The sequence below is a fragment of the Colossoma macropomum genome, unplaced genomic scaffold (assembly GCF_904425465.1).
Source record: "Colossoma macropomum unplaced genomic scaffold, Colossoma_macropomum, whole genome shotgun sequence".
Classification (NCBI taxonomy): domain Eukaryota; kingdom Metazoa; phylum Chordata; class Actinopteri; order Characiformes; family Serrasalmidae; genus Colossoma; species Colossoma macropomum.
Genome location: NW_023494787.1, coordinates 15,678,822 through 15,698,839, shown reverse-complemented (window position 1 = coordinate 15,698,839; position 20,018 = coordinate 15,678,822). Strand labels below are relative to the sequence as shown.

The 20,018-nt window shown below is 38.5% G+C and overlaps 1 protein-coding gene across 1 annotated transcript in view; it reads right to left on the bottom strand.

The window, feature by feature from the left end:
- nxph1 (neurexophilin 1) overlaps positions 1-19,188 on the bottom strand; it is a 42,406-nt gene extending 23,218 nt beyond the window's left edge. Inside the window, exon 1 of the mRNA XM_036566243.1 lies at positions 18,753-19,188. Coding sequence (XP_036422136.1) covers positions 18,753-18,806 — 54 coding nt within the window. The 5' untranslated portion in view covers positions 18,807-19,188. The remainder of the gene's footprint in view (positions 1-18,752) is intronic.
- Positions 19,189-20,018: the final 830 nt, after the last annotated feature.

The window sequence follows — 20,018 nt, the reverse complement described above, 5'->3', positions numbered from 1 at the left end:
CATTTCACTGAAATTAATTTGTAACATGAGTTACTGGATCATGGTGATGTACTGGGGACAGATTGGAGAAGTCTATGTTTCTACATATAATATATAGATAAATTATATATAAAGTATATATAATATATACACTGATCTAAACCGATTTAAACACCTCAGTGTCACTGCTGGACTGAGAATAGTCCACCAACCAAAAATATCCATCCAACAGCGTCCTGTGGGCAGCGTCCTGTGACCACTGATGAAGGACTAGAGGATGACCAACACAAACTGTGCAGCAGCAGATGAGCTATTGTCTCTGACTTTACATCTACAAGGTGGACTGACAAGGTAGGAGTGTCTAATAGAGTGGACAGTGAGTGGACACAGTGTTTAAAAACTCCAGCAGCACTGCTGTGTCTGATCCACTCAGACCAGCGCAACACCCACTAACACACCACGTCACTGTTACTGCAGTGCTGAGAATGATCCACCACCCAAATAGCACTTGCTCTGTGAGGGTTATGTCCCATAATATCTCACTTTATGTGTAATAATACCTAATACCTCAATTTATATGTAATAGTACCTATTTGTAATAAGAATTAAGCTTCAAAGTAAACACTAACTTTAACCTCAGTAACCAAAAAGCCTTTCCATTCATGTCATTCATACATGTTTAAATATGAAACATATATTTTTTTTATAAAATACCAATAAATAAATAAATACGCATTGTTCAAAATCCATTGCCTGTGTTTTCCTCTGATTTTCTTACAAAGTCACAATATATTTATCCTTGAAATGTATGAAAACAAGAACACCCCCACCCCCACACACACACACACAGATGTAGCTGCATTCCACCGTTTTGCAGCAGCGTTCTCCCAGCGGAGACATTGTGAGCGCTCATGGTTAGCTGTCTGGAGCTGAGAGGCTGCTGCTACGGGGCAGACTAATGTTTTAAGTAATAGCTTTTGAGAGGTGACAGATTGGCAGTGCTCAGGCTGCAGTGGGAGAACCGAGCGCATCTATCACAATGCCACACCGCTCCCACCCCTCACTACTCCCATCATCCGCAATCGATCTGATAAATACTCTGCAATACACACACAGGAAAGCACAGCCTCCCTAATTAAAAGAGGCACTTCAGGGGGCTTTATGAGAGAAGGACAGGAGAACTTCATTCCCTCAACCTTGTCTTAACTGTTTGGGAGAAAGAAAACTCAAATGGCTTCTAGATGTCAGTCAAAAAGTTTTTTTTTCATTATTTTTCTAGAATAAAAAGACAACACTAGCATAATTTCCTTTAAATGTTCACTTAATGGTCTCACAAAAGCACAATGAGCTGTTGTGAGACCATTAAATGAACATTTAAAGGAAATTATACTAGGACTCCATGACGTTTTTGCTATGTTTGTAATTGTTTTTAGGAACCAGCACTTTAGAAGTCTTTTTACAAGGTGGGTATCCCTTTCATTGCTTTCATTATTTATATAACGGTTTAATGAATGTGATGAGACAGACTTTTTAAAAATCTCATGTAAAAAAAAAAACAACATGGTCATTTTGTTCAATCCTCCAAAGCACTTTAGAGTTGAATCACTGACAGTAGGCTACAGCACTGGGGTCAACCTTCCTCCTGATTCTTACTGTTCACATTCAGTGGGTGTCTCATGTGCTGAATTCGTGCCAAAGTCAGCACAACACACAAGTCAAAGTCAAAAGTCTAAGTCAAAACTCATGATTAGTTAAATTTGATTAAATGGATAAATACATACATACATACATACATGCATGTATACATAAAATGTTTAGATGTGTACATACTGTAAGAAATGATGGTAGGATGATTTTTTTTAAAGAACATGACCTACATTTCGGAGTTAAGAAATTAATAAATACCTTCATAAATGTGATGTCAAATGTCAACTACTTTATTGTTGTTCACCCACATCATCATCGGCCTCATTCACCCAACAACTACAGGTGTATTCAAAGGTTTGGAAACACCTCATCAAATTATATGTTTTGTTGATTTTCTAAGTGAAAATAAGTTAATACACTCTCAGAGAACACATTTAAATGTGACATTTTTCTGCTAGTTTAACATATTGGAAAAAAATAAAAATATTGTACAGGTCAAATTTATTTCTTTTTCCCAATATGTTAAATTAATCAAATAAACAGTAATTATGTATTAAAATGTGCAAAAGTGTGTTCTCTGTAGAGGATGTGTTCACTTATTTTCACTTAAAAAAATAAAATAAAACTTTTGCATACAGCTGTGTACAACCGCTGAATTTGCTTCACTTCAAGAGTCAGCAATGGAAAATATACAAAGTATGGGCTTCTATTTGCACAGTTTGTTTTTCAGTTTTAGTGACAAACCCTTTGTACAGAGAACAGTGTAAAGCTCATTTTTGTGTCTTTTTAAAATAAGAAAATAGAACAAAATAGTCTAATCAAAATATTTTTCTGAACGTCACTGTTTATGGATTCCTTTCTAAACTTCACAGAGGCTCATATCTCTACACTCTTAAAAAATATGGTTCTTTAAGGGTTGTAGATGGTTCTATATAAAACCTTTTTGAATAGGGTATCATTCAACCATCTACAGCACATTGTCCATCAATCTGAAGAATCCTTGCAAGATGCAAAGAACTCTTTAATCAAGAGTTGTTCAAGTTGTGTGTTCACAGTTCTATACTTTACTAAAGAACCCTTGAAGAACTTCTTCAGAACACTGAAGAGTGTAGGATACGTTAACAAAACACTAAGACATGATGTAATGCCTTTTCAGCTTGTGACACTACAACTAATATAAAGTATAAGAACAAACCATAAATCATTTCATTTGACTATTTTGAAAGAAACCCAGATTGAATGGATCTCTATGGACACTCTGAGAAAAGTATTTGTCCTCTGAGGTGAGTGAGCATCAGTTTATGGTGAGCAGCTGAAAAAAAACCCAAAAAAAGCTCCACAGGGAGAGAGAAATTAAGAAATTAAGAAGGAGCATTTAAGAGATGTTTAGATCACAGAAGTATTCCATAAGACTTGAGAGAGTGACTATCAACTATCAGGCTGTAGTCTAAATAAACATTGATGAACACACATTGAAGCTCCACTGCCACACAGAACTAAACTCTTAGATCTCTGGAGAAATTAAATGAATTCTGTGCTTATATCACCTCACTTATTCTATTCAATAGCTGAAAACCTTCACTCACTGTAAAAAAAGAGCCTTACATCAACACAGTGGTTTGCAATTTTCTTCTTTTGAATGTAAACATTTAAATCATGTAAATCTAAAGACTATTTTTCTTAGAGAAAGAAGTTGCTGTTGTTAAGAGGTCTTTCTGTTTAACCCCTTAACAATCAAGGTTTATTTTATACAAAGCTTTATTTTTCAGGTGCTACAGGGACTTCAGTGCAGACTAATAGAGCTATTCTTAGGTTATACAAGTGTGTAATAAAACTATATGTCCATGACTTGTTAAGTGGGTTAAACCGCTGAGAAAAAGTGACGTTTTCAGTGTGAAACTAAATAATTCAAATAATAGAAAAAAGCTAAAATAAAATGAATAAATAATAGTAAAAAAATAGAGGAGCTGCAGCAGCAAAGCAGCTACAAACCACGCAGTCAGTTGGAGTGTTTTCTCCACTCAAGTTCAGTGAATAAAGACACCGATAAACATGTGGACATTATGGTATAGGGGGTGGACACTAGACTGTTTAGCCGTGAGTACTCTCCTTAAATCAGGACAGATAATAAAACACACTCTAGAGCACCTAGAGAATTGAGCAGGATTAGCCCACTGTAAATGTGTGAACTGCAACAGTGCATTTAAATCATATCCTATAGTTAGAAGGTTCTATTCCACTGTTTTCACTGCATTCAACGGCGTAAAACAAAATAATAATATTTAAAAAATAACATTAAACCAAAGATAATATACACACTCAGGCGCAAAGAAATACTTTGAGTCTGAGCCATAGATAAGGACAGAAAAATGGAAATTCAGGAGCGAAAGAGAGAGAGAGAAAGATGGAAAAAGGATAGGCAGAAAGAGAGAGAAAGAAAAAAGGAAGAAGTAAGGGAGTAAAGTAAGAGAGAAATGGAAATAAGAGAAAGAGAGAGATCAATAGAAACTGATAGAAAGTGAAAAAAAGAAGAAGATTGAGTAAGACAGAGGGGATAAAGAGAAATAGTGGAAGCAGGAAAGAGAAGAGAAAAAGAGAGAGAGAGGGAGAGAGAGAGAGGAAAAAAGGAAGGAAAAAAGAGAGAAATTAAAATAATGGGGAGAGAGAGAGAGATAGAGAGAGAGAGAGAGAGAGAGAGAGAGAGATCAAGAGAAATAAGTGAAAAAAGAGAAGGGAGGGGGAAGAGAGTGTAAGAGAGAGGGGATAAAAAGAGATAGAGGAAGCGAGAAAGAGAAGAGAGACAGAGGGAAAGAGGGAAGTACTGACGGGGGTAGAGAAAGTAAGAGAACGAGGGGACAGAAAGAGAGAGAGAGAATGAAAGAGTGAAAAAATAAAAGAATAAAAGAGAGAGAGAGTGAAAGAGTGAGAGACAGGGCGCATCACTGGATTGTTCTGAATTCTTATTCAATATCATCCTTCACCACTTTAGGACTTCAGACAGGAGGATGAATCTTATCTTGACAGTGAGTGACAGGTGTCACTGAAAGTGCCTGAGCGTTTAAATCCTCTGTGTTGCCTCTCTCCTCTCCTCCGTGTCTCCTTTTTCCTCCCAAAGGCTCCTCTCAGCACCCTGCCCTGACTGTGTGCTCACCCGGGCAGAGAAAAAAACTGTAATTCTGGAAATCAATAAGGCTGAAATCTCCCGAGCCCAGCCGTGAAATGCAATACTGTCATCCAATGAATGAGGAGTGATAAGCAGTCTGATTGGTCTGTTCTTCTTGTTAACAGTCATGCAGTGTTCGAACACTTCTGCCACACAAGTGTTCGCTCTCTCTCTCTCTCTCTCTCTCTTTCTGCACACTTCTCCAATAATGAGAGAAATGTACGAATGTAAGATCTCGCTGTATTGCTTATTGATTGACAGCTTGAAGAAAACTAACAGCTGAGGACTGGAGCTGGAAATGTGACGACTGCATGGTCACACACACACACACACACATGTTCACACACACATTCACGCACTAAAATACGCACATGCACACACACATCACAAAATTTGTGATCATAATTAAGACAGGTGTGTGCTGGAATGTAGAAGTATGTTATTGCCTGTTATTACACAAACCTGATCATCTTAGAATGGAATTCCACTGATTTTTCAAAATTTCTGCATAATCAAATGCTTAAGATGTGAGCATTTATTCAGAGTGATATGATGTGAAATGCTTCATACTAGAGAAACTTACCAATTCAGAATTGTTCATAGTGGTGGTGATAGGAGCCAGATGTCTAGATGTGTAGCTTAATGCCACTAAAAACTACATACCAGAAAGCTATTACATAAAAATGGTTACACATACGCTGCCTGGTGCCTGAAGCATAATTTTGCAATAGTTTTGAGAAAGTTTGAGCCTAAAAAACAAATTTTTTAAATCCATTCATGGTGGAAAGGTACAGACAGGGTGTTGTAAGGCAAAATAGTCTCTTATTTCCGATTTTCCACTATTTTACTGCTGTTAAAATAACACACTTCTCCACAATGGCGAATGTGCCAAGGTAAAATGGACACAACTGCAGCTTCCTTCATGTCAAACAATCATGTCAAACTGCCACAATACAAAAGCATTTAAATGTAATAAAACACTTATAAATGTTGATTACTTGCTACAAAGACAAAAGTCCAGTTTGTTTATGTTTTTGTAACTCATATGTATTTCCATCAAAATATTATATTCCATGTTATGATGTTATTGAAGAAAGAAAAATACAAAATTCAACTGAGGAATCTACCATAAAACAAGAGGGAATCGGACTTCATCGCTACTGTTAAAAGGGGTTATGAGGACATTTCTCTCCTCTGCTCACTACTAAACAAGAACTATGAATGTGCTGACTACTCTGTACCACCAAAAAGTGTATATAAAGTACTAATCATAGTAGTCATTTAATAGCTGTTTTAGCTAGGAATTGTTTAGCATTCCTAGCATTTATTTATGTTTTTAATTTTGTCCATTTCCTTTTTTTTTCATTTTCCAATTTATCTTCATTGTCACTAGTATAAACAGCAAGTTTCATTCCAAGCCAGCCAATAAATTCAGTCGATAGGTTAGCAATAAGCCAATAAGGGCAGATTGAACCTCACTGTGTGAGTGTAAAACGCTTTGTGCTGCTGTGCGCTTGCACTGCTGAGTACGACAGAGAAGTGCTCTACAGTTCTGTGCCTGAAACTGACAGGAATATTTCTCTCCAGAAATAACTGAAGTACTGCCGGTATATTTGGCAGTTACTGGAACATTGTGACATTTCCTGAAGGGATAATTCTATGATTTTAACAGTTCTGATGAGAAAATTGGCTTCATTATGCAGCAGGAGCATTTTTTTAAGAAACTGAAGAACTGAAAATAAAAAAAAAAACCCTCTTGTGCACGACAGACCAAAGCAACTGTAAAGTCAGCCACTCTCCCTGCTCTGCCAACACGAACACACACTTACAGAGGCTCATTAGCACTGCTATGAGAGGCCACATAGTAAAGTATTTGTAGCATTTTTCAATTTTTCGTCAACTAGACTCTGGCCATAAAATTTGCCATAATGCAAAGGCAAATGCATTTGTTCTCAAAAGTTGTACAATGTACAAATATAACTATTCTCTATTATCCTCTGCACAGTTTCTTCTCTTCTTTAAATATACTACATTTCAAAAAGTACCCAGACAGTCCTTCTAATTAGTGAGCTACTTTAAGGTGCACCTAATGCTAACACAAGGGTTCAGTTGCACAATCACAGCTTAATTCCCATAGAAAAGCTTCAGAATAGGATGCTCTGGAGCAGCCCCAAAGGATGCTGAGGTCACCGTGCCAAATGCCAAGCACTTAGCTGCGAAGCAGTAGAACTGCATTCTCTGGAGAGGTGGAGCTCCATCCAATGCCTTTGGGGATGAGATGGAGTGGCATTAATCACCCAAAATCGGTAACAGACTTCACTAATGCTCCTGTGGCTGAATGCAATGAAATCCTCACAGCAAGGTTTCAACATCTAGTGTGAAACCTTCCCAGAAGTGTAGATGCTGTTGGTGCAGCAGAGGAAGACAAACTCCCTATTAATAACCTTGATTTCAGGAGAAATGGATATGTGGATGAGTAGGCGTCTACAAACTTTTGGACATGTAATGAAACAACAAACTGTATTACTGTAAACACGAAAGCAGATTAGAACAATCAGGAGTCATTTCTTTCACAGTGTGCGGTAACTTGCCTCCATACTATTATTCATGTATATTGTACATGTGTGCAGTTCGAAGTAGTGTGCAAGTAGTCATCATATTTGTATGAATTTATGTCATAATTTTACATCACCATTTTCCAGCCTCTCTTTGTCCACTAGAATAAAACACACTGTTTTTGTTACTGTGTCTTTACAACCGAGATATGTAAATGACCTCTGTTCTGAATGGCTGTCCTTTATTACGGCTCCTTCATATACCTTCAGCATGAATGGGTGGAGCTATGTCACTGTAGCCTGAGTAGGCGGGTATATGTAAATGCATAGATTTTCATGACATCGCAAAAACAATTAAATGAATGAATTAATGCTAGTTCGTTTTCATATATCGACTGTTCCATAAAAAAAACACAATTCCATAATATTTTCACCGTGTTTATACATTACACCTAATTTATTAATTAAAAAAGGTGAGGAAAATGTGGATTTCCATGATATGGATCAGTGAAATAGGCTAACACTATGCTGACATTGTATTTTGTAATTACATTTGCAGTAAAAAAATAAATAGTGCATAGTACAATAGTGATTTTTATGATTTCTGTATTGAGCATTGTGACTTGCTATTGGTCAAAATCTAGTATCATGACAGCTCTATTTCCAAATATACTTTATCACACAAAAACAAGTATAGACGTTCCTGCATAGTGTATTTGTGTAATAATGTGTATAATGTGGCATTGTAATGACCACAAACTCAAAAAGAAATAAATATAAGGGCATCTAATGAATGAATCCAATTTATCGGTGGCGTGAGTAACGATTAATGTGATCTGTCAACTTTTATTCTGGAAGAAAGAGTGCTGTTTTGGATCTGCATTTGATCCAAACCGGAGTAGCCATCAAAATTCACTTTATAATTTCACTGCCCATTCCAGACAACACTGCCTTGAAATGGAATGATATTGGATAAAAAATTCAATAACTCACTTTCAGCCTTAAAATATGTAGCCTTTGAAGCAGTGGCTACCAAACCTCTTCCTGGAGATCTAATTTCCTGCTTAGTTTAGTTCCTACCTGCAACCCCAACACCACCACCACCTTTATTTAACACTTATGTTTCTAATCCAGCAAATCAAGCATTTAAGAAGTTAATTAGCTGGAGAGGGCATAGCAGATGTGATTGGGACCAGATTCTGCAGGAAGGTGGATCTCCAGGACCCTTTCTAAGCATCTCCAGTATGAGACATCGCTCCCTCTGTGGGCTGAGATGTAAAACTTAATATGATGCATGGTGGAGTTTGTGAAGGAGAATAAAGTTTGCCAGTATATACTGAATGCTGATGATCACACTATAGGACACAGAGATTCCTCAGCGGTCATGGCGTGACACTCAAGACCTCAAGCCCACATCTAACTCATTCTGATATATTGCTTTTAAACTGGACTAGACAAGGCAGTTTTACTGTAGACAGCGCTGTCCTTATAAAGATAAAGACTTTGTACTCTTTTTAACCCCTTTAATGCTGAGCCAAAAAGCAGTGATTCCTTCCTTTTAATCTGCTCTTCTCCATTAATAACATTGTTTTCTAAAGGTGTTGTTGAATTTACACCTTTAAAAATGGATCTTTACAGTTCTTTAGTCAAGGCAGTATGTACATATAGAACATGCAAAAAAACATTTGAATGCATAAATGGTTCTTGTCTTTGATGAAAAACCTTCTTTGATACTATACAGAACCTGTGTAAGAGTGTAACAAAGCCATAATTTTCTAGATTTTTAGATTGTTTGTGTGCCAAAATATCATTTTGAGCCAGAAAAAAACTGCAATATACTTCACACTTCAGTCACCTTTTTTTGTTACTGTGATGAAATCAGTAAGAAGCGTTTCTATAGCAATGTGAACTGTGTTCTGAATGTGTGTGCATGCTCATTCAGGGCACCCAATGATAAAGACAGCATGGTGCTTCTTTTAAACAGCTATAAAATACACTGTTGCACACAGCAAGCTCCATTTCCACATGTTGATCCATTGTACTATGGCTGAGCAGGTGGCCTAATTACTCTGGGGGCAGATATTAATGACATAACAGGGAGAAAGTTTCTGAATGTACAGTCAAATATACGTCAGGTAAGGTTAATCGTCAAACATCTCTTTTTCGTACACATGCGCTCACAGAGACATGAATCTTGTTTGGCATGCGTAATGATGGTAGACGTTCGTCCAAACACCGACAGGCCATGCTTGCAGAGTAATCCATCACCATTGCTGTCTGACTGATGTTTATGGCTCTAATATTTCACTTTCATCTCTGCTGTTCCAGCCTCTTAAACACAAGAATAGATGTCCACTGTCTCAGCGTCTCTGGGAGCCAAGCGAGGTTATCTGCTCTTTTCTGCCTTTCCAAACGCTTTGCATGGAGACTCTGAAGGAGCTCCTATCATGAGGTGACACAAGGCAAAGGATTGGGCAGAATGCTGCTATATATAGTGCAGATGGAAAAATTGCCCACTGAGAGCAGGTTCAGGTCAGTCTGGACTGTGATTTTTTTTCCACATCCGCTGCCCTTCGGTGCTTCTAGTGAGCTTTGACCATTGACCTGTGAGTGTGATTGAAATTCGGGAGCAGTTTGTGAAGGGGAGAGTGGAGACTGTGGCCATTAATCAAACCAACCTTGTACTGTCTCCACCCCATGACGCGTCCTGAGCCTACCTCTATCTCTTTCATTCTCTCCCCCCTCTCTCTCTCTCTGTCTGTGTGATTGTGAAGTTGAGGGGTGCATAAAGGTTGGACACTGAAGGTTGAGGAACTGAGGGTCAAAAAAGTTTAAAAGTGACAATAAAGGACAACAATAAATAAACAAACAGATAGATTGATAGTACATATGTAAATGTATGACATACATACATTAACATGAGTATTTTCTATATAAGTACTGCACTGGATAGACATGAGGAATGGGAAAGGGGCTTCTATGGCATTATTATTCATCTGTTCTTATGTAAACTATGAATAAAAAGCATAATATCACACAAACTGATAATAATAAATAATAATAAAATCCATCTCAGTCTAGACTTATTACCATCACACATTAATAGTTTTTTATTAGCAGTCATATCAAAATCAGTGAGTAGAAAAAATAACCTTTTTGTTTCAGCCTATAGTGGACAAGTCAGCTGACTAGCTACAGTCGTATGCAAAAGTTTGGGCACCCCTGATCAAATGACATGTTCTGTTAATGTGAAAATAAGTTAACACATCCTCTATGGAGAACTTATACTTTTATTACTGTTTATTTGCTGAATTTAACACATTAGAGAAAAATGTATGTAAAATAAAATGTGCAAAAGTTACAGCGCACTTTATATTTAGTTTTTTTTTTTTCAAATATATTAAATCCTACAAAGAAAGTTAGAAAGTGTGCACGAATTTGCAGAAAAAAAGTCCTATTCAAGTTTCTTCCCTGTAAAGAATATGTTATTTCCCAAATTCACAAATCTGTGATTTGACTGGTTTGCCCAAAATTTTGCATACAACTCTTGTCAGTACTTCCAAATGACAATTTACTCTCAGCTCAAACAAACAAACATTACTCACTGCTGCCCTCTAAAGCTGTTTTTTGTAAGAGAATGTTCTGCTTTCTTTTCTTAACCTGCTTTTTCCACAGCTGTTTTGTCCTGTTTGTTGGAACATAAACATATGATGACAAACATCGAAAATAATTGGGATCAGCTTACATATTTGTGACCAGGCAACTATGTAACATGTAATAATTTGACAGGCCTATGTCAGTCTCACATGAATAGGCTATATGATAAAACATCTGAAAAAGGACATTTCTATAAGAAGCTGTTCCTTCTCTGCATTCTTCTAGCTCCTGATGAGATGTTTCCATTCTCAGACATCACAGTCAGCTAGTTTAGATGTTAGCACAGCAGCAGTTGGAGATGCAGTGTGTGGGTTCTTAGGCTGTGCTGTGCACCAGTCTGCTCTTTTACATACAGTAGACCTTTTAAATACCAGTATCACAGCACTAACCTCACCCACCCACCCAACCACACACACACACACACACACACAACACACACACACACACACACACATAAGAAGATATGTAAAGCCATTTGTCTGGGCATTAAGCATTTGTTTTTAAAAACACTTACATCAGAATAATTACAAATGAATAATGCATTGTGCTTTGTGTGATTGTGTTAACTATTTGTCTCATCCAGGAAGTCCAGCATTTACAGTTACCTTCTAATACCTAGGTAATCTGACCAAACCAGTTCTTTATTAAATCAGGTGTGCTACTGAACTGATGGAATTTAACAACCCCATGCACCAAGATCACCAAGATATTAATAACTTTACTGTCATATATATATATATATATATATATATATATTATATATTATATATACACACACTTTTTTAGCTTATAACACATCACCCTGATGCTCCATGTATGAGGGAAGCTGGTACGTTTTATAATCGCAACTCTTAACAATGTGCAGCCCTGGTGCAGACAGTGTACTGCTATCTCAGTCAACAGTGTTGCAGACTAGCATATGTGAGTGTGTGGATTCTTACCTACATCAAATACATGCAGTGTTCTTACTCTTGCTGATGATGCCATTACCTGCACTGGAGTTTCATTAACATAATGCAAATGTCCTTAACTGCAATATGCAGGCCCTTCAGCAGAGTAAGTGAGCTGTGATAAATGGACTGTGAAATGAATGTGAACACATATCTGTTAAATATAAACAGACTGTGTTTATGTATTTGTCTGTGTATAGTACTGTGCAAAAGTCAGAGACCACCCTTCTTTAATTTAATTTCCAGTCAAAACAGTCTTTAACTTCTAACTGTGCAAGACCTGGTAGACACCAAAACTGTTACCATCAGACAAACAGCACTTAAAGCTTTTATCTTTAAGAGAGAGGAGCCTTCTCTGCCTTCAGATCTAAAAAAAAACCATTCCTGCACTGTGAGAACAACAAACTCAACACTATGGGTCTAAAGGATGTGTAGCTGTCAAGAAGCTGCAACTGGGAGAACTGAAAAGAAGAAAATTTGCAAATCAACTAAAGAAGCTGCTGGTGTTTTCAGAACAATGGACTGTCCACCCCAGTGTCCAGATCTCAATATAATTGGATTGTGAGGAGCAGAATATGCAAAACCAACTTCTAAGACTGAACTTTGAAGGTTTTCCTGCAGATTTCTTTGAAAAACTGAAAGTGAGTTTCCTGAAAAGAATGGAAACTGTAATACAGGTAAAGCGTGGACACATTAATACAAAAAATGATACTATATTTAGCTTAACTTGTACTTAAAGGCTGGAAATTAAATAAATGGAATGGAGGTCTCTGCCCAGTACTGTATGTGTTGGCATGGAAGTGCGTATTGGCTTGTTTGTAAAGAGCTTTCGCTGAGACTAAACATGCCGCTTCTCTTCATTTTTCATATTTTCCTCCATCTCTCTCTTAAACACTCTCTCCAGCCTCTCTACATCACTTCAGAGCTTAACATCACTCAAGCTTAACACACTTGCATGACACAAACAGCCCAAGCGCAGCCTTTCTCCACACACACACACACACAAACACACACACACTCGCTCATGCACGCACACATCCAGAGCCTTGACTCATTCAAGGCTCTTACTCTAAATGTCTTACACATCCACTACCTCTGATTTACCCATGACTTCCCAATGTTACGTTTATTTTTATCAAGGATAAGTAATGCCTTCTTAAAGCTACACATCCATCAACAGCCCTTTGCCTTTACATCAGCCTGTTACTGACAGGTTTACTATTAGTATTAAATGCTCTTAGCAGAAAAGAGTTCTATCTACATTATTTCACAAAAAAATGTGTTACAAAGGGTTCTTTGAGCAATTCCATAGAAGAACCACTTTTGGTTGGCTAAGGAAAAAATGGGTGTGAAGAACCCTACTGAGGTTTAAAGAAGTTCAAGGGTTTGAATTACAACTTTTATATTATGTGAAGGTTCTTCTCACTCACACATCTCCTTCACAAAAATAGTTCTTTTAAGAACAACTCACTGAAAGGATTTTTGAAGAACCAAAAGTAGTTCTTCAATAGCGTTGCACAAAGAACCCTTTTTAAATCTGTTTTTAAGATAAAAACAAAAAAGACTTTATGACTTGAACCTATATGAACCCTTTTTACTTTAAAGAACCACATACAACAAATGTTCCATTGCAAAGAGGAACCATTTAACAATGCACAGAACCATTTATGCATTCAAATAGTTAATTGATTTGACCTATACATAACCATTGCCTTTACTTAAAATCCCTTGAAGAACCACTGTAGCATTAAAGGAATAGTATGTCCATACATGCTAATGTGGCTATCAGTGAACAGAAGCTGGTGGCAAATTAGTATGGTGTCATAGTGTCATTTGTATAATACTAACTGGTGGTTGTTGGTTTGCATTTAATTTTATCTGCTCCTTTGACAGGCACATATACTGGAAAATCTCTTTTGACATCTTTTGACAATAAAAAAGGAATGACGCAGCACGTAAGCACTGTTTGAAAACTGAAAATATCTAAAAACTATAAAAATATTACCCACTTTGCAGTCCAGTGATTCATATATGAAAACTAAGCTGTACAAACAGCCCATTAGGAATTGTCATCTTTGTGATGTAACAAAAACCAATGTATTTATCGATCCAAAGCAGCTTCATCCTGCATATTAATGGTAAAGTTATAAGGAGTGTTTCAACCCAGACTGCTTTGTTGAGTGAAGCATAGAGAAAGGAGATAGAAGAGAGCCAATCAGAACAGAGGTTGTTTACATATATCAGTCTTAAAGGCATAGTAACAAAAAAAAACAAAAACGTATAAAATGATGCTGGAAAATGGTCATACAAAAATGAAATGATGTTTCTTAGTACATGAAGTCACACAAATGTCTTCAGGGAAAGAAATCGAGCTCATGAGACTGCAGGACGTGGGCTATTTAAGGGTGAAAAAAAAAACCTGTGAAAGTGAAAGATCCTATGATTGTGCTGCTGATGTAGTGGTTAATATATATACTTCCCTAGAGAGTGATTTGAGGCTGGGTCTTGTCATTTCTACTTAACCCCATTACTGTCATTGTCTATGTGAAAGCGTGAATGCTGATATCTCCCCAGGTGATGGAGAGCCGTGCTTGTGCTTTCTGAGGCACGGATGAGGTTTAATGGACAAAAGGCTGAGGGGTTTTACTCGAACAAGTCATTTCACACCTGCTTGGCCTTGCATTAGACTCAAGTGGGTTAGCGCAGACCTTGGCCACAGCTTTCCAATGGAGTCTTAAGTGGAGTGGAACTAGTCAGCTAAAGCAGCACCTCCAAACACCCGGAGTGTGAGAGAGAAGCGTGCGGGAAGGAAAGGATTTCACTTTTTTATGGCATAAATGATGTGATGCATTTGTGCGGCTCACTAGGTTTAGCTCCATAGCCGTGCTGGGCTCGTGTCCGTATGAATTTTATGATGCTGTTTATGAAAACAGAGATGTGACCACAGCGCTGTGGTAAGGATGAGTCTGCTTTACAGTTTTTTCCTTGTAGTTAGTTTTCTGCCTGCCAACGATGGATAAATGCAGATCAAGATACTGCTTTTATATAGATCTCAAATTAAAGTCATGTTAGATTGTCTTCATTGTCACTGTAAAAATTAAAAGTCAGTCAATTTTTAGTACTGCAGCTAAGTTAGGTCTAAAACTACAGTTAAAGTTGGGCTTATTTAAAAACTGTGGATGTGGTCATTTCCTTATAATCTGAAATTACCTACATTGAATTTTTAGTCACTGCTAGTTCCCACCCACAGAATAGGACTGCCCCATCACACAGTGAGGGTGGGGGGACAGGGGGTTTCCGCTCTTGTACTCCTCTCCTCTCAGAATTCAGACTAATGAAATTCTAGCTTTAAACTAAACCATGTTTTGACTAAAGTTAGTGTGGATGTTTTACTTAAAAATTCAATTTGACCTGACTTTTTATTTATTTTTTTTATTTTTGTTATTTTTTATTTTTTTCAGACTAAATAGCCATAAATTTAGATTTTTGTGGAAATATTTAAGCTGTTTTGTGCATCCAGGGAGAGGAAAAATTTTCAATAATAACAATAATGATCATCAATAATATCAATACAGTTTTAGAAATAAAGATGCCAAACAGGGATCGTTGTGTGATGCCACAGTAGGATCATGTTTGTTTTCCTAAAGAACCCTTTTCCAAGAGTGAAGCTCTTAATGTTAAAATCATCCCTGTAGAAAGAACCTTTGAACTGGGGTAGAACCTTTACAAGGTTCTTTAGGCCTTTTAAAGGTTATTCACTCTCACAAAACTGTCTAGGGAACCAAAAGTGCTTCTTCTATGGCTTCACACAAAAAACCGTTTGTGGCATCTTTACCTCTTTTTAAGAATGTATGGGGATATTTGGCGGGTCCCGATTATTTATTTATTTATTTATTTATTGACAAAGCTTGGCTTGTGTGCGTGCGTACGTGTGTGCGTACGTGTGTGTGTGTGTGTGTGTGTGCGTGTGTGTGTGTGTGTGTGTGTGTGTGTGCTGCTCTGCTCTGCGCGCGCTGTGTTTAATGGTTGTATAAAAACTCGGCGCTGTAGCTGAACTGTTCGCGCTCTGGCTCGGAGGCCTTATCGGGGTCACGGCGAGCCGCCGCGGACAAGAGGCTTAAACAGAGACAAGAGACTTAAACACGAAATAAAACCATCCAGGTTCAGCCCTTAATCCTCACAGGGTCCGCACGAGCCGCGGTTTCACTGACCGAGTCAAATCTGTTAAGCGGAATTTAACTGCACCAGCGCTGAATGTGGGATAATTAGACCTTCTCTTATAAACTGAAAGAAATGCACAAACAGCCTCATTCTGACTGCAATCAACGTCTTTCTGAAGATGCAGTCGCTCCAGTAGCTGAAACGAACACTGAACAAACCACTGTTTATACTATTATTAAATAAACAAGAAGTGAACTGCGAGGTGAAACAGATCAGGTACAGTATAATAAAATAAACAAAATTAGAAAGTAAAGGTGCGAGTCTGTCACAATAAAGTACGAAGCTAATTTATAGGGTTTGGTGTGATGTGGACAACGCAGAAAACACGGAGTAACGATACAGTTTCAACGTGATTTTATATCATTTTGCTGGAAAGAAAGAAAGAAAGAAAGAGTGACAGAAAAGAGATAAAACGGAAATGAAAGAAAGAAAGAAAGAAAGAAAGAAAGAAAGAAAGAGAGAGAGAGTGACAGAAAGAGAGAGTGGCAGAAAATAGATAAACGGAAATGAAAGAAAGAAAGAAAGAAAGAAAGAAAGAAAGAAAGAAAGCTGCGTGTTTGGCTCGGTCATTACTGCGCTGAGAGTCTGGTCGCTGTCCGTGGTGCTGAAATCCGTCTGTGAAAGGTCAGCACCAAGGACAGCGGCTCAGCTCCAAACCCACTCAGACTCAGCAGCTCCTCTCAGCGCGGCTTATTCCGCAGCAACCGCCTTTGAGACGATATAACAATTATTTTTCCGTTCATTTCTTTATAAAACCACCTAAAGAATTCAGCCCGCAGAAACGTCATCAACAAGAAGAGGAAAATAATATTAAACTTTTTTCAGAATTAAAAATAACAGCTTGAAAATGTGTTGAAAAAATATACGCTGAGAGAAACTTCGTTTTAATTTGCTGCTGTCATCTATCCGCGCTTTCATTTCACTTCTTTCATTCTTTATCTTTCTTTCCTAAAGTGCTAAACGACAGCCTCAAAATTCCTCCATGCCTCACTGTCTTTTTTCTAAAGTGTTTGTTTTAATTAAAATCAGTTTTTCTGTTTTATTTGAAGTTTTAATTAACATTAGTGATTTTTTTTGGAGTCAGATAGCATTAAAGTCGTTTAAGCGGAGGGGTGATAAGAGAGAGTCCCTCAGCCTGAGGGATTATTCCACATCTCCTCTCACATCTTGTCCAGATAGCAGGCTTTGAAATGTCTAAAACTCTCTAACCGCGATGAGCACGAGGAGAGCCCATCGAACGAGAAAATACCAAAGACCCCATTAACAGAGGAAGAATACTTCATTTTCTGGACATCAGCTGCAATAATGCGGACGTGTGACGTGCTGATGTCTGTCGTTGCTTAAATCAGATTAAATAAATCAAATTAATGCCAGAATTTAATCATTTATAAACCCGACACGTTTATAATCTTGTAGAATAGAGTTTACTGCTTTCTATTAAAATGCCTACATTAAAATACTGAAACAACGCGATGGAAAACGTTCAGATTAGCTCGTGCTAAATGAAAATGAACGTCCCATAATTATAGTTTCTGTCGTCCTGTTTGTTCAAAGGCCTTTCACTTTCTCTGCAGCTCTGCTTAATTAGTTTACTCGTAAAGCCAAAAATTACACGTGAATTGTTTTGAAAAATTAAAGGGAAAAAACTTTTTAATGTGCGTTTTAATGGAGTCAAACCAGATGTGGATATTTTGAGAATCTCTACAAAAAAATCAATCAATTAAGTCTAAATTAAAAACACAAACTTTGCATATTTGTTCTAACACCTGTAATCGCGGCAAAACCCTTCATATGAACAGCAGGGCTATGAGAATACCTGATATGTGATGACTTGTTGATTGGATACCTGTTGCTTTTACTTGAAAATATGTGACACTTTCTTTCAAACGTCTCTCAATAATCAGACTAGTTTTCCTCCACAAGCTCAAACAGTCTCTCAGCAGTTCACTCGAAGACGCGCTGATTTTGTTTCCCACCCGTATTCCGGAAAACGCGCCCACCTGCTCTAGGATTGGCTAGCAGCTTATACTCACAAACCGCCCACTCAACGGGACCACGAGCTAGTCCTAGCGCACGTAAGCGGGACTTAGCGAGCCTATCAGAGTGCAGTAGGGCGTGGCTTCCCTGAAAACTGGTGGGAAAAAAAACACGCAATGCTATTTCCATTTATTGTGGCGCCCCCATGTGTCTAAACACCAGAACTACACATTTTCTGTACTTTTTACGCAGCAGGACGCTCTTCGGTGGGAAGATTCAGGACTAAAACAGGTAGAAAATGCATAGTGTTACAATTTCAGCAGCTTTTTTTTTTTTTATAAGAAAAGGTGAACCAGTTCTCTTACCAGTATGACGGTACCAGTTTACCTCACCAGTATGTGCTTGTTTTCTCACTAATCTACTGTTAAACACACAAAACTCGTGTTTTCAACCGCCTCTAATGGTTTTGTCTGGACAGGCGCAGATGCAGAAACGCAGTAAAAGAAAAAAAGGAAAGCTAACTTTGTGCTTTCGCAGACAAAACAATGTTTTTGTCTTTCCCCTTAAAGAAAAGTGTAAGTGTGTAATCGTAAAGCTGCTCACCAGACAGAGCGCTGGCGTGAGAAGAAACACGGCGCACCAGCACGCAGCCCGCATCCTCCCTCTGCTCTCAAACTTCCTCTCGTGTCCCTCCGGCTGTGAGGACCATAGATCCCACCTGGTATCCGCTTTACAGGGCGAGTAGGAGCCTCAGCGCAGGGGAAAACGAGCCTGCGGAGCCCATCACCACGAGAACAACCAGGGGGGAAAAAACGCACAGGAGCGCGGTTTTTACGCAGGGCGCAGCGCCGTCATGGTCACGCTGTGGTCAAGCTTCAGGCTGCAAGTGAGCGCCGTTAGTTCCCTCTTGAAGAAAAAGAAAAGAGGAAAAACAACAACAAAACGGGTTCGAGCTTTATTTCTCTCTCTCTTTTTCTCTCTTTCTCTCTCTCTCTCTCTCGGTCTTTATATCCCGCGCTCCTCTAAGGCGCGCGGAGAGAGAAACCCGGCGCAGCCAACGGGGAGGCGGTGAGGGTTTTTTGTTTTTCCCTCCCACCTGTATTGCGACAGACCACGCCCACATGAGCTGGGATTGGCTAGTAAGTCATTTGAGAAGGAACTATTAGCGTATCGTAGCGCAGGAGGGAGGATGATATTGACCAATCCGAGCACAGAAGGCATTACAACCAGCCAATCCCAGCTCAGGAGGTGATAGCATAGCCTATCCCAGCGCAGGAGGCGTGGCTTGTCCGAGTACGGGTGGGAAAAGGAGAGATGAGAGGGTCGGACAGAGACAGAGGACCAGAAATGCTTATGCTTTGAAGTGGACTGCATCAAACTTTTAAGTGGTGAATTAGACCAGAAGAAATTACTTCATGATCAAATCATTCTTAGATCTGTCTTAAAAGATCCCAACTGACACAACTTCATACTTTATTTGTGTGTGAATGAAATCATGAATAAATGCATGTGCAGGTTGGCATCACTTAGATTCCCAAACTATGCATTAACCAGGATTCGCTGTCAGTGCAGAAGGTGACACATGCTGAGTCTGTGTTCTTGTCTCAGGACGATAGATCGCCGTCATCTTTTTCCTCTCCATTCCCTGACAAGCTCGGCCGTTAAGGGGGAGGAAAGAAAAAGGGAGTGGAGAGTTGAGGAGAAAAGACAGCATGGCTATACCTTCATAAATCTGTGGCGGTCTCATTGCAACAGCATAGCGGCGGTCCGAGCATGTCACTATAACTCAGGCAGAGGGGCTGATGGGATGCGGCTGTGAATGGCTCCAGTAGCCTTCACAGTCCCAGCATGGAGCAATAGAGCCTGCAG